Genomic DNA, 15,419 nt, shown 5'->3' with positions numbered 1-15,419 from the left:
GTATCTGTAGTTCCACATCCGTGGATTCAACCAGCTGGGAATCGTGTACTTACTATTGAAAAAAATCCACGCAGTTCAAATGCATGTTGTTCAAGGGTCAACTGTATTCGTAAACCCATGTTCAAGCAGCACGATCCACAAAAGCCGAGAGTTGGAAGCAACCCAAGTGTCCATCAATGGATGACTGGATAAACACAATGTGGTCCATCCATCCAATGACATATTATTCAGCCTTAAAAAGGAAGGAGATTTTGACCCCTGCTATAACATGGATGAACCTTGGGGACATTATGCTCAGTGAAATAAGCCAGACACAAAAAGACAAATATTGTATGATTCTACTCATTTGAGTCCCTAGAGGAGTCAGATTCATAGAGACAGAAAGTAGAATGGTGGGCGCCAGGGGCTGGGGGAGGGGGAGGGGGAGTGAGTGTTTCATGGGGACAGAGTTTTAATTTGGGAAGATGAAAAAGTTTTAGAAATGGATGGTGACACAACAATGTGAATATACTTAATGCCACAGAACTGGACACTTAAAAATGGTTAAGATGGTAAATTTTACATAATGTGTATTTTACACTATTATTATTATTATTATTATTATTATTATTATTTTGTCGCGCTGCTCGGCATGTGAGATCTTAGTTCCCTGATCACGGATCGAACCTACGTCCCCTGCACTGGAAGCGTGCAGTCTTAACCACTGGACTGCCAGGGAAGTCCCCAAAAATTAAAAATTTTTTAAAGAAAAAGAAAAAAGAAATGATGCTACCACCCAGCACTGCGTGTTCCCCAGAGAACCCCAATAACTTCAAGGGGTGTGGAGACAGTGGTCTGTGTCCCAGCCCCATGGTTGATGGGATCTGTCATCTTCCTTAACGCCCATGTAGGATAAAGTATTTTGGACGGATATTGTCAATGAAGCCATTTTCAGTGCCAACCGCCTCACGGGCTCGGACATTAATTTGATGGCAGAAAACCTGCTGTCTCCAGAGGACATCGTCCTTTTCCACAACCTCACGCAGCCGAGAGGTAAAGATGGGATGGCCATCCCCACCTCCACGTCCCTGCCGGCACTCTGGAATTTTCTAGAAATTTTCTGACCTCGTTCTCACCCTGCCTCCCTGCCTTTTCCGCCACAGGGGTGAACTGGTGTGAGAGGACCGCCCTCCGCAACGGTGGCTGCCAGTACCTGTGTCTGCCAGCCCCGCAGATCAACCCCCACTCGCCCAGGTTCACCTGTGCCTGCCCCGACGGCACGCTGCTGGCCAAGGACATGAGAAGCTGCCTTGCAGGTGGGGGCACCAGTCTGCCTTCTGCCACCCTTGAGGGTCGGCCCAGCAGCCGGACCTTCCTGACCCTCACTTTGCTCATCCATCAAATGGGAGAGCGAGGCCCCAGGAGGCCCTTGTAAGGCCTTTTTCAAATGCTGGGCGCATCAGCACTGTGCCTGGCAGGGAGATGGACTCAGTTCACCTGTAAGGTCTAGTTCTCTCTTTCCCAGACCTCTTGGGTGGGGGAGGGACTGATTTTATTTATTTATTTATTATAAATTTATTTATCTTGTTTATTTTTGGCTGCATTGGGTCTCTGTTGTTGCACGCGGGCTTTCTCTAGTTGCGGCGAGCAGGGGCTACTCTTTATTGCGGTGCGCGGGCTTCTCATTGCGGTGGCTTCTCTTGTTGCGGAGCACGGGCTCCAGGCGCGCGGGCTTCAGTAGTTGTGGCGCACGGGCTCTAGGGCGCAGGCTCAGCAGTTGTGGCGCACGGGCCCAGTTGCTCCACGGCATGTGGGATCTTCCCGGACCAGGGCTCTAACCCGTGTCCCCTGCATTGGCAGGTGGACTCTTAACGACTGCCTGCGCCACCAGGGAAGCCCGGGACTGATTTTAGATGCAGACACTGAGGGAGAAGGTGGCCCCCTTTTGATTCTCCTCATCCTCAGAGAAAGTCTCTATTTGGGGCCAGTGTGTCTGTAACACTTACGAATCTTCCTTTTGAAGAACAACATGTAACATAATAACATAGATATTAGTGGGTTTGTATTTTCACTGCGTTTATCTTCAGTTATTTCTTTGTGGCCCATGGCACTTGCTTCCTACCCGTTGTCATCAGCAGCGCAGCTATCAGCGGGGCTCAGGCTGCAGGGCACTCAGGAACTGTTTATTCTTTCAGAGACTGAACCTGCAGTGACCACCTGGAGGCCCTCCACGGTCAACTCTACAACTGTGGGGCCGAAGCGCACAGCCAGTCCTGAGCTCACCACGGCACAGTCAGTGACGATGTCCCAACAAGGTAAGGGCTGGGGTCACCCTGGCCCCGGTTCATTGATATGAGCATGTTGGTGAAGAGACAGAGTGGATTTAGTCTTGGCTCCTTTTCTCACTGTCTCTGGCATGGCCTGTACATCTCTGAAGCCTCAGTTTCCCTACCTGTAAAATGGAGCTAATAACAGTGCCCACCCACCTTCCTGGAATAGTGGGGATCACATGGGCTTTTTCAGGTGCCTGCCCAACAGGGCCAGGACTAGCATGAGGCAGGTCAGGCACTCCCTGGGGCAGCATCTAAAGGGTGCACAGGGACTTCCCTGGTGGTCCAGTGGGTAAGACTCCGAGCTCCCATTGCAGGGGGCCTGAGTTTGATCCCTGGTCAGGGAACTAGATCCTGCATCCCACAACTAAGAGTTCGCATGCCGCAACTAAAGACCCCCTGCAGGCCACAACTAAAAAAAGACCCACCCCTGCATGCCACAACTGAAGATTTTGCATGCTGCAACTAAAAGATCCTGCATGTGGCAACGAAGATCCCGTGTGCTGCAACCAAGACCTGGCACAGCCAAATAAATAAATATATATATATATTTTAAAATTAATTAATTAATTTATTTTTAGCTGTGTTGGGTCTTCGTTGCTGCGCGCGGGCTTTCTCTAGTTGCGGCGAGCGGGGGTTACTCTTCGTTGCGGTACGCAGGCTTCTCATTGCAGTGGCTTCTCTCATTGTGGAGCACAGGCTCTAGGCACGTGGGCTTCAGTAGTTGCGGCACGCGGGCTCAGTAGTTGTGGCTCATGGGCTCTAGAGCACAGGCTCAGTAGTTGTGGCGCACGGGCTTAGTTGCTCCGCAGCACGTGGGATCTTCCCGGACCAGGGATCGAACCCCTGTCCCCTGCATTGGCAGGCGGATTCTCAACCACTGCGCCACTGGGGAAGCCCTAAATAAATATTTTTTAAAAATAAGTAAATAAAGGGGGCACCAAAAACCCCAAGATTCAAATAATATTTTAATGCAGTATTTTTTTAAAAATCAAATCCTCAAACTACGGCGTGTGGGGTCAGCCACCTGTTCTAGTAAATAAAGTTTGCTCGGAGCCAGGGTCTCAGTGAGGCAGGATCTTGCAAAGTGTATAGTCAGATCCTGTTTTCCTAAAAATTTTGCTATTTTGGTCACCATGAGGTATTGGCATTAATTTTTCTTTTCTTTTCTTTTTTCTTGGCCACGCCGTGTGACTTGTGGAATCTTAGTTCCTCGACCAGGGATTGAACCCGGGCCCTCAGCAGTGAGAGCGCGGAATCCTGACCATTGGGCCGCCAGGGAATTCCCGTTGGCATTAATTTTGATTTTTAAAAACAATGCAGGGGCTTCCCTGGCGGTCGGAGATCTAAGATCCAGCATACCGCACGGTGTGGCCAAAACAGGAAAAAAACAAAAAAACAATGCATTATAATATTACTGGTTTACTGAGTTTTGGGGGGACCCCTTTAAATTTAATGCCTGGGGCGAGTCCCTCTCTCTCCTCATCTTAGCCCGCCCTCAATGTCATGATCTGCCTCCCCAGCTGGAGGAGGTGAGAGCTGGGCTCTCAGTGAATTGGAGCCCACCATTTGCTGCTTTGTCCAGCAGAGGGCGCCCGACCCTGGTTTTCAGCAGCCCGGAAACAGAGCTCAGACTTTTCTGGCCGGGGGGAAAAAAAAAAAAAAAAGGCACATCAGCAAGTTTCAGACTTTTTTTTTTCCCCTCAGAGTAGCTGAATCCTTTGTTCAACCATAAAGGGATAAAACAGGAACTATATGGTTGAGGGAGGCCCAGAACCCTTCTCACTTGAAGGACCACTGCGTAAAAAACCATTTCACAGATGGGCCCGTCCAGGGCTTCTCGAATTTGGCAAAGGAGCCCTTTTAAGGGAAAAAATTTTCAAGGACACCGATGCTGCTGCCCTACATTATTTTTGTGACAAGGTTTCTTAAATATGCGCAAATGTAAAACTGCATGTAAACTCTGTCCACAACATGTGCGACAGCGGATTGAATTAAAACCCAGAGGGATTTGAACACAACCGGAGACGGTCATCACTGTTCACCGGCGTATGTGTGGCTTGGATGTGGCTTGTGCAGTCTTCCCAGCTCACTGGCCTGCTTGTAGGCCTTTAAACTTTCACTTGCACGGGCCCTCACGTTGTCCGGCCCAGGTGCACGGGCGTGGTTATATAATGAGGTTCCCCCCCACCTCCAATATTTCTTATTAGGCGGGGACAGCCGGCACAGGACTATGGGGCTTTGGTGCGATGCAGCCCAGGCACTGGGATTGCTGAGCATTACGGGGACAGAAGTTGGCCCCTGCCCCATCCAGAATAGGCTCCTTGTCATCAAATGCAGAAGCAGGTTGAAAAATTCTACCAGTGACCTCGCCAGCCACTGGGAATCTGTATCTGTAGGCGTTGGTCTCAGGGACCAGCAGCCCCTTCCCCAGTGCCTTGTAATGTGAGGCTAAAGGACCCTCTTAAATTTGCCCCAAACCCCATAACCCCGATCGCTAACAAGTGAGGCCCTGGAGGAAGCCAGCCCGGCTCCTCTCACACCTGGGAGACGCTCCAAGTTCCTCTGAATGTTGAGGACACTGAGAAATGTCAGGCATTCTCCTTTGCGGGTTGCCATCATACACCTGCTGTGTTTTCCCGCCCCTCACTGGGGACCTGGGCCTCACCTTCTCCCTTCTCCCTCGCAGTCCTGGCTGATGTTGCCGGCCGAGCGGACGCGGAGAGGCCCCAGGGCGTGGGTGCTCTGTACATCGTCCTCCCAATCGGTAAGCCTGTGGCCGGTCCTCCCCTGGTTCCCGGTTTCCTGCAAAATGATCTCCGTGCCCAGTAAGCCAGTCTGGTCCACCTTTCCTCCAGGAATGGGGTGGCCCTGCTGCGTGTCCTGTTCATCACTGGGCCCCCCTTCCTAGCTTCATTTACTTAGCAAATATAGTTGAGCACCTACTGTATACCAAGATTGTTTCCGGGCACTGGGGACCCAGCCCTGAAAGAAACAAACATTCCCCCCCCCCTCGGAGCTGACGGTGAGCAGAGTGGGGCAGTCGATGTGTCACGTGGGGGAAGTGGGGCTGTGCCAGGGTCCCCGGTGTGAGTATGGGCGGCCTCACCAACACCCAAGGGATGGGAGGGCAACCAGGAGGCGTGCCTCCTGGTGAGCGGTTCTCTTGCAGCGGGCAGTTTGGAGATTTCTGCTTTCCCGCCCTCGCCCATCAATCATGGCTTGGTCAGCATCACACCCATTTTTCCTTTTCGAAAAAAATCCTTTCAAGGTGTCCCTTCACAGAGATGAGAGATCTAAGTGCCCAACAGCTGTCTGCTGTGGGTTGGCGGCTGGGCCCCTTACCTTCCTTGGGGCTGCCGGGGGCCCAGCAGAGCCTGAGTCTCTCCCACCCTCTGGGCCAGAATATTTTTCAGACCTGGGCCGGGTGAGCCCTTGGCTGTTCCCTGGACCTGGGGGAGGGGGGAGGGAGGGGACAGGAAGCGCCATCCCAAGGCCCACCATAAAGGCTGCGAAGAGGGATCCAGCCCCACCCAAGGTCAAACAGAACCAGAGTGCACTGTGCCCCGTAGGTAGAGAACAGTCCTATTTCTGAAAAAGCGGCGGCTCGCATGTGACTAATCACGCAAAAAAACTGGAAGAATTGACAATAGTTGGGTATTCGGAGGGTGAGGCAGTCAGAGTGGTCTTCAAGCTAGAGATTTGTTATGCTCATAGATAGAATTTTTTTTTTTTTTACGACGGGCAAGTACTGCTTTAAATGCGGAATAAAAGCATTTACGAGTTGAAAGGGCCTGGCCTGGCGGCTGGAGGCAGCACCTCTCCCCTCTCCCTGCAGCGCTGCTCATCCTCCTGTGCTTCGGGACCTTCCTCCTCTGGAAGAACTGGCGGCTTAAGAGCATCAACAGCATCAACTTCGACAACCCTGTGTACCAGAAGACCACGGAGGACGAGGTCCACATCTGCCGCAGCCAGGACGGCTACACCTACCCCGCGGTGAGCCGCGCCCCTTGGGACCTCGCTGGTGCCCGTGCGTCCGTCCGTGTGTCTGTCATGCCTCCTCAGGGCCAGGTCCTCCCCGGAGGGCAGACATTCTCACGGTGCAGGGACGGGGCCAGAGGATGAGCAAAAGGATCGTAGGTCCGAGGGTGAAAGCCAGAAGCGGGGCGGAGAGTGGTTTGTGGGTCTGGGTGGGAGGGGGTGCAACTTGAGGTGGCCAGGAAGGCTTCCCTGAGCAGGGAGTGTACGGTGTGCAGAAGGCCCCGCCGGTGCAAAGGCCCTATGGCGGAGCCCTGCCTGGTGTGTCTGAGGAGCAAGGAGGCCACCAGTGTGACCGGAATGGAGAGGGTGGGGGAGGGTGGGAGGGGCCGGGGCAGATGGAGCAGCACCCGTGGAATGCGGTGGGAGCCACGGAGCCGCACGAGCAGACGCGGTGGTCACGGCGCTCCCTGCCGGCTGTGAGGGAGCGGGCTGGGGCCAGGTTGCGGAGCTCCGAGACCCCGGGGGGGAGGCCACTGTGCGGGTCCAGCAGGCGACGCGGGGGGCTGGTTGGCCGGAGGGGCCAGGAGGGAGTGAGGCGTAGGTGGCCGCTGGCCATGTTTACTGGATGTTGGACTGATGGTTTCCGGCGTTTACCGTTTTGTTGACAGAGACAGATGGTCAGCCTAGAGGATGACGTGGCGTGAGCTGCTGCCTCGAGTCCCGTCCCTTCCCGGAACCTGCCGCTGGTCACTCGCTGGCAGGAAGAACACTTTCTCCCCGGACCCTTGACCTGCCCCAAACCCTTCCTGAGACCTCGGCGCCAAAAGCAGTGCTGGTGGCTGCAGCCCCGGCGCCCGTCTGCCTTGTCTGCCAAAGCTTTGTTTTATATATTTATTTGTTTGGGAGGCAGAACAGGCTTCCGACAGCGCCCACGGAACGGGTTTGGGTTGCATTTTTTCTTTCTTTCTTTACGCTGAAAGGAAAAGAGGAGGAAGGCGGACGAGCTGGGGGATGTTTCCGAGCTTCTCTCCTCCTTGACGTGCTCTTCCCCTGAGGGAATGATGGACGGAGGGACATGGAGCGGGAAAGCTAGTGGCTTTGAACGCACCAGAGCAGTTGCTACCAACAGGGTCCCGGGTAGCTGCTGCTTCACCTGCCCTCTAGCTCGAGCCCCACACTCAGGACTGAACGTGTTTACCTCTGCCTGCCGAGCCTGATGGGATGGCCAGAGTTGGCCTTTGCTCTGCCACCCACAGGTCAGGATCAAACTAGGGTTTTCCAAGCTGGGTTTGCCCTCCCCTTATGCTGGGGAAGGGCCCCTGGTGATGGCTGGATCCAGCCTTCTGGGGGTGGCACCCGCTGAGCCCTATTCATTCACCAAAAATCCCGGCCATCCCCAGGGAAAACCTGAGCCACCCGTCACCCTTAATATGTATTAAGTGCCTGAGACCCCATTGCCTTGTGCGTGAAGGTAGGTGGCTCCGACCTCTAACTGTGTCCCTCTGTCTGGGTGTGGGTGTCGGGACCCCAGCCCTGCCCCTGGCACTTTTTCAGTTTAGTTGTACACTGTGTGAAGTCGACAGTCTATTATTATTTTGCACTGCTTTCCGTTCTGGTTCTGTTCTGGCTGGAGAGAGTCCAGGTCGGTGATGGTGCGGACCTGGCCCCTCTCCCGGCACGTAGGGAGACGTGCGTGAGGAGGAAAGGGTCGGCTTGATCACGACTTCAAAGCCAAGCTCAAGATCGAGACTATCTGGCTAGTGTTTCCACTTCTGTGCAGATGCCCCCGAGCCGTTCATTTCCCCAATAAGCTGGTCGTGGTTGGCGGGGGATCCATCTGAAACGTGCATGGCAGGTCCGCCCTGTAGGATATGCTCCTGGCTCGGGCATTATGCGGGACTTAGTAAACAAGAATGCTTTCTGGAATTGACACACGTATCGCATTTATGACCGCAGAGCCGGGGTGGGGGTGGGGTCAGCCTCCCACGGAGACTCTCTGAGGGGACTGTCTGCTGTACAACCACAGAACACGGCGGCCCTGCAGGAGGCTGTGAACACCTTTTCTCTTTCTGAAGCATGTAAATAGATCCCCGGGCAGACAATGGGAGCTTTTTGTTATGTTTGCACTTTGTATATTTGTTGAAACATTTATCACTTATATGTATATAAAAAAAGATCTATTTATTTTTGCAAACCCTGGTTGCTGCATTGGGGGAAACTGTCTGTGAGACGCCTTGTCTTTCTGTACAAAAAGATTATTCGCACGTGCTGTGCGCAACGCTCTTCAGGAGAATCAGGTCTGTGTTGTATATATGGGTTGCTTTTCCGGGATGGGTATTGCTTTTTAAACCACTGTATAGAATGTTTTTATAGCCTGAATGTCTCACTGTGATCGATTAAATTTCTTAAAGTATTTGGCTAAACCAGAAGTGCTTTCGTCCTCTGTTCTCTGGCTCCCTCCATCTGTTGAGGGACTCGACTCCCCGGGAGAAGGATCTGGAAAGGGAACATCCTCCCAGAGCTCCAGCAGGCTGCAGGCTCTGGGGGATATTGTGCTCAGCTGGGGAGCAGCTCTGCTGGGTGCTTCCCTGAGTTGGGGTTTTGCTAAATTTCCTGCTTGTTCATTCATTCAACGAACAATGGGCACCTGTTGTGTGCCAGGTCCTGTTCTAGGCGTGTGGGACGCTGCAGTGAATAAGAGTCCATGCCCTTGGGACTTCCCTGGAGGGTCCAGTGGTTAAGACTCCACGCTTCCAGTGCAAGGGGCGGGGGTTCGATCCCTGGTCAGGGAGAGCTAAGATCCCATATGCCGTGTGTCACGGCCAAGAAAAAAAAAGTTACATATATTAAAAAAAAAAAGTGTGCCCTCAAGGAGATGACATTTTAGAAGAAGAAACAGATAGAAAAAATTATATTTTACAAGATTATTCTGGAAGAATATTAAAAAGGATAATGAGACAGAGAACTGACTGTCAGGAGGCTTTTTTATGTTGGGGGGTGTCAGGGAAGGATTCTCCTGAATTTAGTCCTATTAAATTCGTTGCTAAGATAGAAAAAAATCGAGAGATTTCACAACACAAATCCAAATAATCATAAATTCAGGTGAATCTGGCTACATCGTGGAAACATTTGGCCAGAGCCATGGGTGTCAGGGTACGTGGGCTGCAGTCCACCTCAGTCCCCTACACCCTCATTCTCTTGTGCACCCCAGCTTTACCTGAGTCTGGGCCTTGAGGGCATTTCAGACCCCTGTCTTAGGGCATGGCAGTCAAGCCACAAATAGTCCTGGCACATCAACTGGGGAACAGTCAGGAACACAGCAGGTCATTGGATAGAAAAAAACTTAATACAGGGATCTAAGCATAACACACCAAATGGGCAAATCATAATGAGATGCCACCTCACACCCATTAGGATGGCTGTAATAAAAAACAAAAAACAGAAGGCAACAAGTGTTGGCGAGGGTGTAGAGAAACTGGAACCTTCGTACATTGTTGGTGGGAATGTAAAATGGTAAAGGCACAGTGGAAAAACAGTATGGCGGCTCCTCAAAAAAATAAAAATAAGACCTCAAATTTTTAAAATTAAAAACAGAACTATTGGGGCTTCCCTGGTGGCGCAGTGGTTGAGAATCTGCCTGCCAATGCAGGGGACACGGGTTCGAGCCCTGGTTCTGGGAGGATCCCACATGCCGCGGAGCAACTAGGCCCGTGTGCCACAACTACTGAGCCTGCGCATCTGGAGCCTGTGCTCCGCAACAGGAGAGGCCACGATAGTGAGAGGCCCGCGCACCGCGATGAAGAGTGGCCCCCACTTGCCGCAACTAGAGAAAGCCCTCGCACAGAAACGAAGACCCAACACAGCCATAAATAAATAAATAAATAAAATTAAAAACAAAAAACAAAAAACAGAACTATTGGGACTTCACTGGCGGTCCAGTGGTTAAGACTTCACGCTTCCACTGCAGGGGGGCATGGGTTTGATCTCTGGTCGGGGAACTAAGATCCCGCAAGCCGCGAGGCATGGCGAAAAAAATTAACAATAAAAATAAAAATAGAACTATGATGTGATCCAGCAAGTCTACTTCTGGGTATATATACACAGAAGAACTGAAATCAGGGACTTAAACAGATATTTGCACACCCATGTTCTTAGCATTATTCACAAAAGCCAAAAGGTGGAAACAACCCAAGTGTCCATCTGCAGGTGAACAGATAAATAAAATGTGTCTGTATACAATGGAATATTATTCAGCCTGAAAAAGGAAGAAAATTCTGACACATGCTCCAACATGGATGACTCTCGAGGACATCGTGCTAAAGGGCAGTCAGCCAGTTATAGAAAGGTAACTACGGTGCGGCTCCACTTACATGGAGTGCCTAGCGTGGTCCAATTCCTAGAGACAGAAAGCAGGACGGTGGTGCCTGGGGCTGGACGAGGAGGCTGGGGAGTTGGTGTTTAATCGCTATAGGCTTTCAGTTTTGCAAGACCAAAGAGCTGGATGGATGGTGGTGATGGTTGCACAGCAATGTGAATGTGCTTAAGGCCGATGAACTACACACTTAAACTTGGATAAGATGGTAAAGTTTATGTTATGTGTATTGGACCACAACTGAAAATAATGCTAAATAATACTTTAAAAGACCAGGGGGCTTCCCTGGTGGCGCAGTGGCTAAGAATCCGCCTGCCAATGCAGGGGACACGGGTTTGAGCCCTGGTTTGGGAAGATCCCACGTGCCGCGGAGCAACTAAGCCCGTGCGCCACAACTACTGAACCTGTGCACCTAGAGCCCGCGAGCCACAACTACTGAGCCCACGTGCCACAACTACTGAAGCCCACACGCCTAGAGCCCATGCTCCGCAACGACAGAAGCCACCGCAATGAGGAGACCACGCAACGCAACAAAGAGTAGCCCCCGCTCTCCGCAACTAGAGAAAGCCCAGGGGCGGCAACCAAGACCCAACGCAGCCAAAAATAAATAAATGTTATTAAAGCAAAACCAAAAACCCAGGGAATTCCCTCGTGGTCCAGTGGTTAGGACTCCACGCTTCCACTGCACGGGGCACAGGTTTGATTCCTGGCCGGGCAACTAAGATCCCAAATGCCGCAAGGTGCAGCCAAAAAACCACAAATGGGGACAATGAGGCATCTAGAAATAACAGCAGAAGAAGGGGTGGCATTACTGGAGCCCAGGAGCTGTGGGAGCCTGGGAGGAGACCCCTCCACGGCAGAGAGAGAGGAGAGAGACTCCGTCCTCTTCCCTCCTCCGGGCCCCCCTCCCGCCAGCGCCCCCCATGGGCTGAACCCAGCAGGACCTGGGAAACAGGGTTCCCTGCAGGAATGGGCCCAGGGGCAGGGGACCCGGAGTGTCGGCGCAGCAGGTGGGAAAGAGCGCAGACTGGGCCAGGCGGCCTGGGTTGAGCTGGGTGACCTTGGACCCGTCAGAGTCTCAGTTTCCTCAACTGAAAACGGGGCCGATGCTGATCCCCAGCTCCCGGGCTCCACGGGTGGCGGGCGTGGTGGTGGAGAGAAGATAACAGGGACTGTTATCTTTTCTGTGTCCACAGGGTGGCACTTCCTTCCTTCCTTCCGCCTTTTGTCTTGGGAAGGTTCCAAAATGCCTCTGGGGGCGAAAGCTGAGCGGACCGCACAGGAAGCGTCAGTCCAGGGCCTGCAGGCAGGCGGTCGATAATTGGTTGATTGACCGACTCCATGCTCAGCCGTGTGGCAAATGGGACAAATGAGCTCGAATGGCTGGGCCTGCGGGAGGGGCCGGGAGGTGGCCGAGGGTCCTGTGAGGGGAGGGTGAGCAGAACTCGGGGGTCCCCGAGCAGAGGAAGCGCCTGGGAGAGGCTGGAGGTGATGGAAGTTTCTGGTCCCTGGCCTGGGCAGTTTTCCATTGAGTGAGTAGTTGCTGAAATCCTTCCTTGGGCGTCCCCACCGTGGCACTGAGTACGACACAGACACGCAGGACTACAGCCTCAGGAAAAATAAGAGCAAACACTTCTTGGGGATTAACTGTCTGCTCCCCTCGGCGGCCGCCCAAGGGTGGGGAGGCGGGGCAGGCCCAGAGCCCATTTTACAGATGGGAAAGGGGAGGCTGTGGTCACTGGTCTCAGCTCCCGCAGCTCCCGGTGAGACCCAGACGTCCCTCCCTTTGTCCTTCTCCACCAGCAGCCCGAGGGGTGGAGAGGGTGCCGCCTGATGGTGATCCTCTCTGGGCTCACAAGGGGTCCCCTGGGGAAGGGCGTGGATGTCACCCAGGTAAGATGCAGCGCAGCTAGCCGGCCACTTGGACCTGGTCTGTGGGCTCAGCCTGGCCAAAGGGGTGGGGAGCAGCCTGGAGCTTCGGAGCTGCCATCCCCAAGGACAGGGTGTGGGCAGGCGTGACCCTGGCTCCCCGTCTCCAAGGGCTCAATGGCTCTGGCCAGGACTGGCTGGGTGGTGGGAAGAAGCTGCTCCCCCAAGCCTGACACCCCAATTCACGTCCTCTGCTGCCTCCCCCTCCTGCCCCCACCGGCATCTGAAACCACAGCTGCCTGTGGTGAGTCAGGCTGGAGCCTTCGGGGCTGAGCCCAGGTCCGGGGGAGGGAAGGGGGGAGGCAGGGAGGGAGGAGCGCTGTCCCTGACGCCGGCCCCTCCCCCACAGTGGGGGTCAGCACCCCTTCCTCTCCCCCAGGAAGTGAATCCCCTCCACGATGAAGGGATAAGAGAGCGGCTGAGGGTTGGAGTTTGAGCGAACACTGGTCACATCACCCACCCCACTGAGTGGAGTGGGATGGGGGGGGGATAGCCCCCAGGACTCCTGGGTCCCGTCCAGCCTCCCCTCCAGGCAGCTCAGGTTTCAGCACTGATTCCTGCCCTTGGTGGAGGGGCTCCACCCTCCCGGCACAGCTGCTCTGCTCACCCCGGAGGCCTCCTCTCCCACGCTGTGCCTGGGATGGAGGTGGGGAGCTTGGGGGTTCATAGCAAGACCACCCCCCTAGTCGGCTGGGCCTCTGCACCATGACCTGCGTCAAGAGGCCAATGTCAGGCTCCCCTTTCCAAGCCCCAACTCTGGGGCCCCCCTGGAGTCTGAAACTCCTCCCCATGCCTCGCTGTGGCTGCAGGCCTGGCATGACCCAGCCCCACGGCCTCATGCTCCCTCCATGCTGGCCTCTTTGCTGTCCCTGAACACCCACCCTTGCACTTGCTGTTCCCTCTGCCTGGCTCGCTGTCTCCACACCTGCGTCCCCAGCGGGCTCAGGTCTATCTGGGCTCAAATGGCTCTTCCTCCCTGGGGCCTCCTGCAGGCTCTGTCTCCATCAGCTGCGACACCTTCCACGAATAGCCTGCCGTCCCTGTGCCTCAGTTTCATCACCTGTAGGGCACTGGGAGCCGGCACACAGCACCTGCTTGTGGCCTCCACTGGAGTGTGGCTCCCTGAAGGGGGGCCTGGCAGGTCACAGATGCCCAGTGCACACTTCTGAGTCAGTCGGGGAGCCGCCAGGAGGTCCTGGGGCCTCCCCGAGGGTGGTCCAAGCACTGCCGTGTCTGTGTTGATGCCCTGTGACCAGTCCTCCCGGCCTCTCACCAGCCTCGGCCCACCAAGCTTGCCGGAGGTCCAGTGTGAGGGGTTTGGCCTCTCAACTCCATGTACCCTTGGCTATTTTCCCCAGAAACACCAATTATAAGACAGGTTGGCCAGGTGTGTGGATACTTGACCGGCAACCACTGATCACTAAGCGTCTAGAACTTTACCCTGCTCCGTCGCCCAGCAGGGCTCCACCCAGTACAGGCCTGAGTTCCAGTCCTTGGTCTCTTTCTACCTGGGTGACCTCGGACAAGGGGCAGGCGCCTTGGAGGCCATTTCTCATCTGCAAAGCCAAGATGCTCCTCCACGGACCCTGGGGCCCCACTGCCGAGTTCAGCCTCCCAGGGTGTCACTGTCCTGTGACTTTGGGCAACCGACTGGACCAAGCTGTGCCTCAGCTCCCCCACCTGTAAAATGGGTACTCCTCACCAGCGTGGGACGGTGTTGGCCTGAGGGGTGCAGGAGGAACGGGCCGGGGGTGAGGGGTCAAGTCTCACCTCTGCAGGCGCAAGGCCTCGGTTCCCCACTCACTGCCCGGTCGGGGGGACTCCGATCCTGCACCCACTCCAACAGGCCCGGCCAAGAGAGCTGGCTGCTGGCTGCCCACGGGCCGGCTCTCAGAGGGAGAGCAGGCAGGGGCGGGGGTGGGTGTGCGGGCTGGAGGCCGCGGGCCGAGGCTGTCCGGGCGTCCAGCCAGCGCCGGGCAGTGAGTCAGGGCCCAGGCATGCGGAGGGCCAGGGCCTCTCCTGGCCCCTGTGAGCTCAGGCACCTCCCTGAACGCGCCCGCCGGACCCCGCCGGGCTGCGTTCCTCACCCACTTGCTCACTCCTTGGGCTGGTTGCGGGGGAGGCCTGGGGCGACGGGGCCCCTCTGAGCCTAGGTCCGTGCTGCCTCCCTGGAGCCACCTTCTTCTTCTTGGGGAAACTGAGTTCTGGGCAGGCAATGCCGCCAGGGCCCCTCCCAGAACAAAGCGAGGCCACTGCTCAGGCGGCGGGGAGCAGGCCCACGGGGGGCTCAGGCCCTGGGCCCAGAGAAGCCTGCGTCTGTAACTGCACCCGCCCCTCAACACCGGCTTTCTCTCCCAGGGGCTCTGCACCTGCTAATCTGTTTGAACTAGAGAGAAATATGCCTCTCCGCCCGCCCTGGGACCCTCAGCTGGGCCGGCTCTACTCAGGGCGGGGAGCACTCCTGCAGGGGAGCAGGTGGAGGCTGGCTGTGTCAGCAGGAAGAGCCACCAAGGTGACAGCAGCTCCTCAGCTGGCCTTGGCAGAAGACTGCCCGGTTCCTGGCTGAGGCTGCGAGGCAGGGGGGTGGCAGCCCTGAGGGTGCCCGCCCCCCCGGGGTTTCCGCGACAGGGCTGTGCTCCTCCCATCTAGTGGGTGGAGGCCAGGCATGCTGCCAGATATCCTGTGATGTCCAGGACGGCCCCCACCAGAGACAGTGACCTAGCCCAGACGTCGTGAAGGCTGAGGCAGGAAAACCCTGGTCTAGATCAAGTCTTTTGCCATTTGGAGGCCAAGGGTACAAATAAAGGGCTCTGCTTCTTTTTCACATC

General features: G+C 55.1%; 1 protein-coding gene across 1 annotated transcript in view; it reads left to right on the top strand.

Moving 5' to 3' along the window:
• Nucleotides 1-8,703, top strand: part of LDLR (low density lipoprotein receptor) — a 37,140-nt gene extending 28,437 nt beyond the window's left edge. The window contains exons 13-18 of the mRNA XM_036846588.1: nt 891-1,032; nt 1,143-1,295; nt 2,175-2,294; nt 4,999-5,076; nt 6,148-6,305; nt 6,959-8,703. Coding sequence (XP_036702483.1) covers nt 891-1,032; nt 1,143-1,295; nt 2,175-2,294; nt 4,999-5,076; nt 6,148-6,305; nt 6,959-6,994 — 687 coding nt within the window. The 3' untranslated portion in view covers nt 6,995-8,703. The remainder of the gene's footprint in view (nt 1-890; nt 1,033-1,142; nt 1,296-2,174; nt 2,295-4,998; nt 5,077-6,147; nt 6,306-6,958) is intronic.
• The last annotated feature ends 6,716 nt before the right edge of the window (nt 8,704-15,419 follow it).

The sequence above is a fragment of the Balaenoptera musculus genome, chromosome 3 (genome assembly GCF_009873245.2).
Source record: "Balaenoptera musculus isolate JJ_BM4_2016_0621 chromosome 3, mBalMus1.pri.v3, whole genome shotgun sequence".
NCBI classification, from domain to species: domain Eukaryota; kingdom Metazoa; phylum Chordata; class Mammalia; order Artiodactyla; family Balaenopteridae; genus Balaenoptera; species Balaenoptera musculus.
The sequence above is the reverse complement of the archived record's forward strand: the minus strand, read 5'-3'. Positions and strand labels throughout refer to the sequence as shown.